The 13,423-nt window shown below is 41.4% G+C and overlaps 1 protein-coding gene across 19 annotated transcripts in view; it reads right to left on the bottom strand.

Moving 5' to 3' along the window:
* Ldb2 (LIM domain binding 2) overlaps positions 1-13,423 on the bottom strand; it is a 321,174-nt gene that overhangs the window by 190,359 nt on the left and 117,392 nt on the right. For all 19 annotated transcript variants that reach the window (XR_015636537.1, NM_001106009.1, XM_087582529.1 and 16 more), the window contains exon 2: positions 8,774-8,876. Coding sequence is in view for 18 of the 19 variants with exons in the window: in NM_001106009.1 (NP_001099479.1) it covers positions 8,774-8,876 (103 nt within the window). In the remaining variant the exon portion in view is untranslated. The remainder of the gene's footprint in view (positions 1-8,773; positions 8,877-13,423) is intronic.

The following is a 13,423-nucleotide window of genomic DNA, read 5'->3' as shown; positions in this document are numbered from 1 at the left end:
TGCTATGGGGCCTCTTCTATTTCTTTAGATCTTTCAAATCCTTGTATAAATGTTGACCATTGTCAAATTCATGTCATCCTGACTTGAAGAGAAAAATAAAACATATATTTCCTACAGAGAAGTTCCCATGTAAAACTGGGTTAAAGAGGGAGTTGAGAGAATATAGACCATTATAAAAATAAACTCATCATGGTTGTCTGAAGTACACAATACTCTAGCAGGTCTTCTGAAAATAGTATCCCATAAAATGTATTCTGATGAGCAATTTTATTTTGATAAGGGATTTCCACCGTCTTAGTGCAACGCATCTGAATATAGCTTACTGTACTCATAGAAGAATGCTAATTTAACCTGACTTCAACGAACTTTATTTTTTACTCTGCCTGCATATGCAAGGTGTATTCACCACTTGAAAACTTGACATAAACACGAAGATTACTCTACATGAGTGTGTGGTAAAGAGTGTTGGAAATTGACAGGCTCACTGTGGTGCTGAACATTAAGGAAACAGTTCACGGTGTGAGGCAACAGGTGCTCTACGGAGAGGTGTGATAGGTGGATGGGGGAATATACCTGTAATCCCAACACTCAGGAAACTGAGGCCAGATGACTGGTGAGTTGGTGAGCAGCCTGGGCTGCAAGGGAAGACCCTGTCACAAAATAAAGCTAAACAAGATAACACAAAGTAAGGAAAAGTTATGGCTAGGACCTGCTAAGAGGTATTTTGTGAAGTAATAGCTTCATTGGTTCTTTAACATCTATACAGCACAAGATTTTGTTCATTCATTTTTATGTACCCAGGGCATAGAAAGTGACATATAGACCACCCTGGAGGAAGGTTAAATAAATAAGTAGGTTTTTGCACTGAAATTATGTCCAATAAGAGCCACTCAATAGGAAGATCCCAGCAGCTACTCACTCATTGCTCGGAATCACGTATTTTAAACCGCTTGATGATGTAATGAGACTTTACTTAGGAGAACACTCCAATCATGCATTTAAGGAATTTATAAGTCCCAGTGCTGAAGATGCCATTTTAGGTTTGAATTTAAATCTGAGTCTCAAGCCCTGACGCTCTTGACAAATTTGCAAGTTATTCTGTGATCTGCCTTACATTCCAGTACAAGATGGGTTGCAGGAACTCAAGATTGTGTTAGTGTGACTATTTTAAATCGTGGGGGAAATCACAGGTGCCACACTGTGCCTGCAGCTAGAAAAGCACACATATTGGGTTGCACTTGTGCAGAAGTCCATAAGCATTTATAAAAGCCTCATATTTGCTGGCTAGAGAAGTAGCTCTGGGATAGACTTCTTCCCTTATGCATGGTTGTCCCTGGATACTATTCGCAACAACACCAAAACAGAGAGGTACAAGGAGTGCAAGTGAGAGCAAGAGATGGGGGGGGGGTTAGATCAAGTATTTAAATATAATTAAGTCACAGCACTTATTAATATAAAAATAGACTGAAAGTGAAGGTCAAGAAAATTAATATAGCAATTGTCCTACATGTTGACCTATATTCTTGTAGTTGTGAACATATCTGGAATGGTTGCTCAAAAGAAAATTTTAAGACAAAATAATGCAAAGCTAACGACAGTCATCATGCTATACTAAAACATGCATATGCCCAATTTGTTCCTACCTTTGACTAATTCTAGATTTTACTTCCCCCTTTGCAGTGTGGTGCTTGTTGAAATGTATTAATTTCACACTTTTCACACCTTGAAGAAAAGATCTAGCTACTATCTCAGATTCCAAGAAATTTTGATTTATAGCGTATAGAGGGTAAATAAAAACTCACCAATCTAAAAGACTAATTATAAATATGGAGATAATTATGTCTCCGTCTTGTATAGCACTTTAAATTCATTCAAAGCACTCTTCTGCCCATTATCTTCTATGGTCATTAGTGTGGTATTTACTAGACATGAGAGGATGTAGTGTGTACTTCATCTATCGTTATGGGCACTCTGTAACTCACAATGCCAGCCATCCGAAAGCACAAATGCAAAGAGGCTCATTCCCCTTTTGCTCCTTCAGTAGGCTGTCCAGTTCATCTATTAGTGTGGGATTTCTCTGTTGTCATTTCCTGGTGAATAGTCTGAGACTTTCATGCCAAAAAATACATTGGCTAAGGCTCTATATTGATTACACTAATTTAAGAATTTTAAATAAAATGATGAAAAAAATAAACAGAAATTTTTACAATAAGCTTTTTTTTTCCTTTAAAGAGATGTCCACCATTCTCAGACAAACAGCACAAGCTTTGGGTCATGAAAAAATGAGTAAGTGAATGAATGAAGAATGAATGAACAAAACAATGAACGAGTAAAGTAACAAATGGAAATCTTTGATCCTAATTTAATTTGCTTTAAATCTACCAATGCTTAATGAACTCTGCAGTTGAAAAGGATAACTCAGTAAAATCACATTAGAGACCAGAGACCCAAAAACCACTTAGTGCAACTCATACTGTCCAGAGCCACTGAGACAATGACATCTGTGTCACTCTGCAATAGAGATACCACAGATGCACACAAGGATACATTCCTGTCATTAACTATGACAGGCAGCTCTGAGGAAACTGTTTCTTTCTTCAAAGACAAGGTTTTAAATGCAATCAAAGGCAATTTCCCTTCTTTGGCTTCCCAGTAAAGGAAATCCAGAACCATAGGTTGCCCAAACAAGTTACTCTTTTTGTTTAATTGTTTGTTTTATTTCAACCAGAACTTTAGTCTCTCAAAGTGGAACCTTGGCATCACAACTGGTGATGGACAGATGTCATAATTGTAGTAATTTGTGGGTTGTTTGTTTATATCAGTCTTCCATTATTACCAGGTTTTTCTCTTAATTGGCTATCAACTACCTAGGAAGACAGATGAGATTCTCAGGCTAACTAAAACCAGACATCCTTCTGCTCTGTGCCCTGCATTGAAATGGATAGTGAAAACCCACCTTTATTTTAATTCCAAATGTTCATCATGCCATAAGATTAATGCACTCATTTATTTAGCCATTCATTAACGCATGAAGCCATAATCCCTGTTGGCATCAAGGCCAACACTGACGTATCCCACATATGCATCTCATAATTCTATGTGATACAGACATGATTAATGTCTGAAGGTAAATACATTCAAGCAGACACAAGATGATTCTATGTGAATTGAGACCATGACACTGACGCTTTGAGAAAGAAAGACGAATACTCGGGAAATAAAATGACTTTCTGGAGAACCAAATTCTCAAGGCCAGTTGTCATATGCCTCATGAGGTGACTCAGCGGCTGACTTGCAGTCCCTGGCAACATGAAGCTGTACCTTTTTAGGTTTTAGGAGGACTCTGAGGAAACACTGTCCCTGGAAAAGGTAATCGTAGATTCTGGCCTTCATTTGCTCCCTCCCACTGTGCTGCAGTAGCTGACCCTTCGCAAAACTTTAAAACACGGCAACATCCTGCCACAGTAATTATTATGTGTGGCGTCCAAATGCCTTATGCACATTATAAGGAGTGATTATCCCAGAAATGTCCTTTTAATCATACAATATTCTATGAGAGAGAAGGTGGAGGAGAGGGAGGGGCAGGGAGGGGGGAGAGAGATATGAAGGAAATTATTTCAGAGTTCTTGTACTACAACCACAATAAACACACGGGTGGGTAAATGAAGCAACAGTGTTGAGGAGAGAGATCAAGGCTACACTGATACCTTAGGGGAACATGTCTGAATTCATTACACATTAAAACACAAGTTAAGTCTAAGTAACTTAGTCAATATTGGAAAGTCATGAGAACTTTCAGAAAAAAAAAAAACAGAGTTGGGAAAGAAAATGTGAGAGGGAAGTGGGTGAGTGGCGATTGCTCCACAGAGGGACCAATTTACAAATTCTCAGGCTACCTAATGAGGTGTGGTGACTATGGAGGATACAAGCATTCCTAAATTGTTTTATTTATGTTTTCTTTGGGGAAATTGAAATGTCCTTCTTCTTTTTTTCTTTTCTTTTTTTTTTTTTTTGGTTCTTTTTTTTCGGAGCTGGGGACCGAACCCAGGGCCTTGCGCTTCCTAGGCAAGCGCTCTACCACTGAGCTAAATCCCCAGCCCTGAAATGTCCTTCTAACTGCTACAAAGTAATGCCTTCTTGTCTTGACCTTGAGGTGGATGGTCCTTCCACAAATCTTCATTTTAGACCAGATGTGGCATCAAGGTGGAACAACTTCAATATAATCAATAATTACCAGAAACCTAAGCCTAGAATTCAAAGTATACAGAATAGTTCAAGGAACAATCAGGCAGTAGCTCAAATTGTCCTAGATTTTGATTAGGGGGAGCAATAGGCTCATTGGTTTTCAATCAAATAGCAATGGCTAAGGCTCATGAAACATTTTCACGAAGCTTGAAGTACTTTTTGATGTAGCATCTCACTAAGATTTATTTTGGGGAGGGGGAGCTACTGATGCTTTCAAAATGGCTTATTCTAAACCATGCAGCTGCGTTGAGTTCAGGGATCAACCTCAAGGCCCCCTTTCCTATGAGGAAGACCAACAAGATGACTTTTCTTATTTGTATCGCCCCTCTCAAACTTCAACCAAGTTAATGAAATGCTCTGGAATCTCTACCTCCAATGTACAGAGCTGTGCTTATGCTTAACCTGCCTTCTTTCTGCTTTCCTTTTCTGGATCATCCTGTAAAGACTGGAAGTGTGAGTGGATTTACTGGGCAGTTGACTGCGAAGAGAATCAGAATCTCACTGTAGCTGTATTTTGACTGGAACTGTACAGCAGAGAGGACTTGTAGGCTCCCACCTTCTCAGGACCCTTCAGCACCAAGCTCTACACACTGCAAGTCCCTCTCGGAAGGCTGGCTTCTTGAATGGCCAGAAGGCATAGTGAGGCCAAGGCTGTTCATTTTTGTCAATAAAAGACCCAGGTGAGTGTGCTACAAATGGTTCTAGGCTCTTTGATTATGTCGCCTTATTTGGCACAAGCCAAGGATGGTAGTATTATGGCCACTCTTGTCATGGGGAACAGAGGCTCTATCTTGTACCCTATATGGTCCCCTGGATCTTTCTCCAACAACATTTCCAAGAAAATTTTTCCTGAATGAATTGTGAGCCGTATATGTATTTCCTAAAAAAAAATTGTGGCTGGCCCTGGCTAGGTCTACTAAGAAGCCTCCAAGCAGCATGCCACTCGGATGATTGTGACACTCATGAGATGACAGAGCAGACAAGCACAGTTCTGCTACATGTGTAAGAAGAGCAAAGAAAAGCAAGATCCTTGAAGCACTGGAATCAACCTAACTTTATAATGTTCTCTCTGGACTAAAACTCTACCCTAGTTTAGTCACAATGTAGACACAAAGGGGGCTTTAAAGCTATTTGCCACCGAATCCTGAACCCTCTATCTTGAATAAAACCATTGTAATTATTTGTGACCCTTACATCTGTTAGCAAAAAAGGCATATTGATGAAATAATTTCTTTTCCTTTAATTATAAGGTACTGTAGGGATAGGGTGTGTGTATCTCTGTGTGAGTCTCTCTGTCTGTCTGCCTCTCTCTCTCTCTCTCTCTCTCTCTCTCTCTCTCTCTCTCTGTGTGTGTGTGTGTGTGTGTGTGTGTGTGTGTGTGTGTGTGTGTGTAAGGGGGGAGAGGGAAAGAGAGAGAATGCTGGCCAATTGACTTTATATTTAGCAGACAGGAGGTCTAGTGACTCCGCATCCCCACCCCAGCCAAGCTAGACTTCCATGTATCTCCCTTTACAAAATCAAAAGGATTCTTGGGGCAAGGATGGAGGTTAGCTGGTAATGTGTCTGAGGCAGACCTGTTACCCCAGCACACAGGAGATGGATGCAGTCACCCACAATTTCCCAGGCAGTACAAAGCCAGCCTTAGGCTATGTGAGATGACATTACAAGACAAAGAAAAAAAAAAAAAGGCCCACCAGTCTGCTTCCCTCTGGAGAATTTGCTTAATCTAAGGGAGATCCATGGCCCTGAAACTGCAAATCTCTACATTCCCTGGAGAGAGTGCAGCAGAGGCAAGAGACCTCAGAAACAAATCCCAAATTCTACACTTGTCCATTCTACAACTCCCCACGTTAAGTACTAGCACTTTCCTGAGAAGATGGCCTACAATTTCCACATGAACCACTACATCCCACCTGTAGCCCCACCCAATGGGATAGAGTAAGGTTAGGGGACTGGGCAGGCAAAGCAGCGGGGTCAAGACAGAGGAGGACCAGTGAGTCATCCAAAAAATTATGATACTGCTAGGTAGTTTCTGCTGGAGTAGACCCCAGTACATGTTGGAGAGTTTAAAAATGGAAGCAGAGCACTGCCTGGGGATGAAGTACACCTGGTGGTCTAAAGAGCTCGGCTGAGGCTTGTTCTGCCACCCATTCCACTTGAAGAGCTTAACAGTTCCCCAAAAGTCTATTTTCTTGTTCACTCACTCAAAGCATTACCGAACACCAATTATGATATGTGCACTCTTTCACCAGCCTGTGAATTTAGCACTCGCCAAAAACTCTGTCCACCTGGAGTTAGCATTAGAGTAAGGGGTAAGCAACAGACAAGTAGCAAGTACATATTGCAGGATGGGGGCAACTCCCAGCTAGGACAATTTATAACTGCAAGGATCCTCTAAAGACACAGATGAGGATGGGGATTTGAGGCTGTTCTAGTGAAGGCTGTAAATCACCTCGGAATATTTCTTATGGTTTAGAGTGGATAATTCAGAAATTTTTTTCTACAAATAATAATAATAATAAAATCTAATGGGTAAGTCTTATTTTTCTACCAGAAATGCAAAGAATTCTGTTCCCTGGCAGTTATCAAGGAAAAAAAAAATCCTCGGCTTTGAGCACAAGGACAGCCAGACATCTTCCCAGCCTGGCGCACGGCGCCTGCATCCAGAATGGGTTACGGTGGGAAGGCTTGAGAGTACCACATAAACAGCATGTCAGATGTTCTAGGCAAGTTTCATCTTCTCTGTATCCCCATCCTGGGCTGTCAATCAGCTGTCACTCGACCGCACATCAGCCGGGTGCGCACATCACCAGGCTGTCAGCGAGACTGCTGATGAGACTCGGCTCCAGCCTGTCAATCATCTTTGTTTCTCTTCTCCATTCGGGAAATATTTTGGCTCAGAGAAACAAAGAAACCTGGGCAATGATGGTTCACAGTCAAGAATTTCCTCCTGTGCATGAATATGACTTGCCTAGCACAGATCCTGCCTCACCCTGGGTGGTGTCTGGATATCAGATCAACAGAGGGAACAGTAGGACTCTGTTTCATCGGCGCAGGCTTTAAGGCTGTAATTCTAGTTGATTCTAGTTGTCCAAGCAGACCCTTCCAGAGTTCCCTACTGGCAAATCCCAGGAACATAAAATAATTATAACTTGAAGTTATCTCTGCCTCAGAAAATAAATAAATGACTGAGTGAAAAAAACAAGACAGTGTGGAGAGTGGTGGCTGCTTGGGTAGAATTTAGTCACTATTGGCTCAGTTGCTGAGGAAGGAAGATTGCTGGACTAATGAATTTCTTTAGTTCCTTGCGCCTTCTACAATACTGCTCTAGAGCCTGCACTGGCTTGGGGCACTCACCAGGGGAAAGGAGAACGTCTGTGAGGTTGAAATACCAACGTGGCATGAGACATAGATCATTGTCTAAAGAGCCCACAATACCAAAATCTAAGTAGATTTCCTAAAACAAGTTACCGCAGGATAACAAACCCATGATGGTTGACTCTCTCCTTTGTTACCCCACCAAGTCACCACATGTGTATGTTAGCACAAAAAAAAAATTGGTTTGTCACGATATAGAACGAGATAACACCAGATTCTTTAAAACACCCTTATATTAATACCAAAGACACATTATTCCCTTGTGGAACATACCCGGCTGCTGCCAGTGGTTTGAGCTGTTTACCATGAGCCTCTCCCTTATCAACTGTCAAGAGCTCTGGAAAGACTGTTTCATGCTATGTAAGTTCCATCATCATCTCAGGGTTTGTGCTCTGGGAACGTTTTCCTCTCTGACGGGTTTGCTCACACGAGTCCTGCTGATCGGAAAGTGTGTCTCTCTCGGATGTAAGTGACCATTAATTGCGTTTGTGTTGACGTATCTACAGTTCTTGGTCTGATAGTACAACCAGCAAATCTGATGCCTGACAAGTTGGCTGAACCTAATCAGGACAGATCAGCTGTTACCCAAGGTGCCACCGGCTGTAATTTTGGGATCCTTACAGAGTTATCACTCGCCAGAAAGACAAGGAACTATAATTCTGTCAACACTAATCCGAAACTGTGTGTTCAAAGCAGCTGGGACTTCCCCTGTGCTTGAGAAAAGATAGCACTTGTCAAATAACTACCTGAGATCCCGGATAAGCAGGAATAAGAGGATGGGGCTGATACTGTGATGGTGAGGGATTTTGTTTATTTTTTTTAAAGGAAACTTCCCCGAGCAGAAGCATGAACCCTTAGGCATAAAAGGGAGTAGCTGACAAGACACATGCCAAACCCTTATCGTTTTGCTGCCTGCTTTTCATTGGACAACTTGGTGCATATTTGTTCCACTCTCTAAATCAGCAAATACCCCAACAGCCTAAGCCTCCAAAGGGAGTCTCACAGTGGTGCCTTGGACTGCTGCTCCTAACAGTGCCTTGATGGGAAGCAAGCACACTGTCGGGAGGCAAGTCAGCCTATCACACTCCTGTCCTCTCCTTGCAGCCAGAAAAATAAGAGGGAATATTAGGAAAATAAACTTCTTTCTTACTGTATCGCTTTGGTCCATCTTCCAAACAAAATGAAAGTGTTAATGTGGCATCATCTTCGAAAAATTCAGTGGCAAATGCATCCCACCAGAGGTTGTCACTGTCCTGCAAAGAGACAGGTCATTTATTTCATAGGCAAAGGCAAAAGCAGTGCATATTTCAATAAATACAAAGGAGAAGGAGTGTGTGTGTGTGTGTTTGGGGGAGGGGAGAAACAAAGAAAACAAACAAACAGAAACTGTGGCTCCTTACTTAGCATACGATATGTTTATGAGTGTTCTTGGAGGGGATGGGTAGTGTGTAGACACTTTTCAAATTAATTGCTTCAACTGTGGAGCAAATTCCAGTTCACTAGACAAACTAACACCAATTCAAACAACTAAATATTAACTCGAGGAGATATTTGGAGAAATGTTTAAAACATGCTCTGCAATGCAATGATTGTGTCTTCATGAAAGGGCGTTTGTTTAATATGAATATATTCAAGATTGTGGCTTTAGTTGCTTTCTTTTGCTGTCTGCTGTCTTGAGACTCCATATTTAACAGTGGAAAACACAAAATTACAACCGTGTTAAGGATGGACTTTTTAAAATTGATTTGATGAAATAAGGATTGTACAGTGTTTCTTTTTATATAATATTACTGTAATAGACATTGCAACACACACACACACACAATTATGCAGAAGCAACCATCTTATGTCTGTAGATTTTTTTTGAAGAATACTTTTAAGGCAATAACTTGTTTGTTATTAAAACGATTGTGGAAAATAGAAAAGTTTAGGAAAATGCAGGCCCTCCACTAAGTCTGTTGCTCTTCTGTTAACTGTTTTCCTTGTTGTCTAGAAAACACTTTAGGAAAGATGCAGCCAAAGGCCACTCAAATAACTGCTGATCCCCAAGGGATGAGGGGAGTCACAGCAGAAGCTAACACAGTGTCCAGTTTAAAAAACAACTAGCGTTCAATTTACCCCCAATTCTTAAGTACAATCTTTCTCCAAAGACTGTCTGCTCTGGTCCCAGGCTGGAGTAAGATGGCTACCTGTCAGATGGGGAGGGATCTTCTCTATAGTCCCCAAGACTGGGACCTGGAGGAGACACTGCAGCCTCCCAACTGACCATTAAGCTGTTCTGATTAAGAAAACATTTAAGTTCTTGTCACTGGAATGCCTCAGGAATGAGCCTCCATTCCTTACAAGAACAATTAAGAAGCCTGGGAAGATTGATGTTGCCCTCTCCCGCAGAAAGGAAGGAGCTCAGACAAATGAATGTTTCTGTCTCTTTCCTCTGGATTTCACCCAATAGCCACATTAAGGCCAATGCTTTTCTGAAGAAAACACAACAGTCAATACAAAACAACCCCAGGACAGTGAGCGGATCCTCGTTCAAACTACCACCCTGTTCTCCTTTCTAAAAATATTTTATTAATCATTATTATCCTTGGTACCATATGGGCACACATCTGAATTAAAAGATGGATTCTGCCCTCAAAACCCACTAGCAGAACACCAAATAAGCAATGGAAAGACAGCCTTGACCATTCTGAGACATTTCCAATGCACAACTCTATGTTATGGAACTTTCTAGAACATTTAAAAAAGTTTGGGAGTTTAAAACTAGAGAAATCAGTTTGGAAAATAAACCTTATTGGGAATGCTGAACTCAATGGTTTATCTGACTTTAAGTGGCTCTGTGTGTGTGTGTGTGTGTGTGTGTGTGTGTCCCCTAGTGGTATTCAACATAGACCAAATGCTATTCTGGCTCCTTTTCCTGTGTCCTTCTATCTAACCCACGAATCTCTTATACTTGTTTTTACTTTGCTTTCCTCTTTGGCACAGGGCTTAGCTTCCTGAGATCAGGGGCTTAGTTTCCCTTCTGCATCCCCTTAGCCTGCAGAATACTGTCAGACCCATGGTATTCCCTACAGAAGAGGTTACACGAATGTAAGTAGCCACTCATATCATTGTCTGTGCTTTGCATCCACAATAACTAAGCTCTCAGCAGAAAACCTAACTTCAGGTATGCTCAGACGCAATACCTGAGGGTGTCTAAGATGTCTCTCTGCCTCTGTGCGCCCACAGCCACACCTCCCTAACCAGTCTTGGTTAGAGAAGGGAGAATTCCACATTAGGAAGAGAGAAGAAGGAAGAGCAGGGATATCCTGCCTTAGGCCCCATTCTTCCTCTTGCTCTCTGCTTCGTAGTGTAGGTTTGTTGGCAGAAATCAACTAGGTACTGTAGCACTGGTGGAATTTGCCCTTCCTAGCTATTAGAACTTGGGTGGTTTAACTGACCTTAAAAAAATGTCAATCATCACAACCACAAATGTCATCAAAATAATATCCACCTGGCGGGGTAGCTGTGAGAATCAACTGGGTTAGGGGCTTTAGAGTTCTCAAAGACATAGAATTTCATGAAGATCAAGAAAATGCCATTTCTTTGCCTCTGTCCACCATCTCTGCATCACTTCTAGGGCAGGAGCCACTCCATGTTCATAAGAACTGCACCAGAAAATGAATTCTATGGAACAATTTATGAATGACCAAGTTCCTTTTCATGTTTCACCCATTTGCAGCCCATACATCGGGCTCAGGCATTTAGTGAACAACCTGAGTGGAAACTAGAAAGCCACAGTTTTGCCTGACTCATTGGTTGGAGGTCCATAGACTGGATTAGGTCTCCCCATGCATTTTCCTGTGATTTGACTTTGGTCTCTGAGAGATCGGCTGCAACATGAATCAGCTGAAGTGAGATTGTTGGGAGAATAGATTAGGCTTGGGATAAAATAAGGTTGAGAAAATAAGGTTGATTCAAACCAACTGCAGAAGAGTTAGTGTGCAAGGAGTATGGTACGTCAGCTGCACAGAGCAACTGGTGTTGTTACACATCTTCAAAGAACATGCACAAATAGATATGGAATATTTGAGCTCCTATTGCCATGCCCATGAGATACTAGCATTTCTGCTGTCTGAGTTAACACTTCTACTGTATCTTACCTTACCATAGCCCAATATGGGAAACTCACTGGACAAAACTGTCCAGCTAGCTTCATTGTTTGTTGACCTTTTGTTTCTTGGATGATTTTCAGCAGTCATTTAAAATCCTTTGCTATGTTTTCAGTGAGCAAGATGGCCTAGTAGGTAGAGGTGTTTGGCATATAAGCCTGGCAACTACATTCAATCCCAGAACCGACAGTAGGAGAGAACTGACTCTTAAGAGTAGTTCCCTGATCTTTACATGTGTGCTACAGCATAAACACTACTGCTTTCACACGGGAACACACACACACACACACACACACACACACACAAATAATAGTGATGATGATGATAATAATAGTTCTTAAAAAATTCTGTTTCATTTTAAGTTAGAAAAACATATACCTACACATTTTTGATTAATCTTTAATTATAAGGATACAAAGATTTATGTAGGGAATGAAAAAGAACTGGAAGAAAAGCAAAAAATAAAAAAGAAAGAAAAGAAAAACATTACTATTTATTAGGCATAGGACAGTCCTGTTTCGGCTGTTTATAAAGGAAACTGTGTAAAGCCCACACACTGAGCCCCCTGGGTTTAGAACAGGACCCATAGCCCAGTGTTTCTAAGTGTTTTACGTGCAATAAACCACCTTGTATTCATAACTGCCCTAATTGCTTCCAACAAATGGAGCTCATGGCCTTATGGGAATTTGTGTCGTTAACCTCTGTGTCACCCTAGCTTGAAAATATAAACTCTGTCTCTTAATGGCTTAATGACTTTCGCCAATCCACCTCTTTGCATGTTTGTTGTTTTGGTAAGGGAACACTAACCCTGGTGGTCTGTGAGGACAGAGAAGAAAGCTGCATGTAGTGACTGTTTGATCAACTCTGTTCTGAATATTCATTATGATCTCATTTGATGCTTACCTCATTTGTAAAGAAGAAATCTAAATCCCCGAAATGTGAAGCTGCTCCATAAAACCTATCAACAGGACAGCGGTGAGAAAGTTTATATACAGTCTGTCCGGTTCCAAAGCCACGTGCTCCTTTCCCTTCGAATTCTGCTGAGATGGTGATTTTTTTTCACTTTGAAATGGAGCTAGCAGGAATTTGGCATGCCTTCAAGGATGCTTCTATGAAGATGCTTCCTCCTCTGGCCTTTTATGGATTTGGGGACCCTCTCCTCTTTACACTATTTTTTTCTGGTACCCACTTCTTTTTTTTTTTAATGACTGCTACAGCTCCTGGAACTGGGTGGCAATCTTGTAGAATCAATTTGTGTACCAAAGGGGCTAAGCCTTCCTACAAATGGAAGATTACCACCACAGTGACCCCTGCTGAAAGAAATTAGAACCCTTTCCCAAATAGCTAAGAGTATGAACTGGTAGAAATGTGGCTCTTAGCTCTCTGGCTACATCAGGAGTCACATGGTATGGTGTCATTCTTAGGGACTGAGAAATCTGGCAAATATCAAACCTTGTTCTCCACCTCGGATTCCCCCTGGCCTAGTGGAGCTTGTCAATTTAGCCCCGACTGAAGAGCACACGGGAAACTGCTGTTGACTCATGGCCTTGCAGCGTGCATAGGCCCAGTCCTTACTGTTGCCCTGCAGTGCTTTAGGAGGGGCACTGGGCATTGGTACCTTCATATCCTTGGCCAGATTCCTTCTTAGA

Source organism: Rattus norvegicus, chromosome 14, assembly GCF_021556685.1.
Source record: "Rattus norvegicus strain SHRSP/BbbUtx chromosome 14, alternate assembly SHRSP_T2T, whole genome shotgun sequence".
Classification (NCBI taxonomy): Eukaryota; Metazoa; Chordata; class Mammalia; order Rodentia; family Muridae; genus Rattus; species Rattus norvegicus.
Note: the sequence above shows the minus strand (reverse complement) of the source record. Positions and strands in the feature narration are given on the sequence as shown.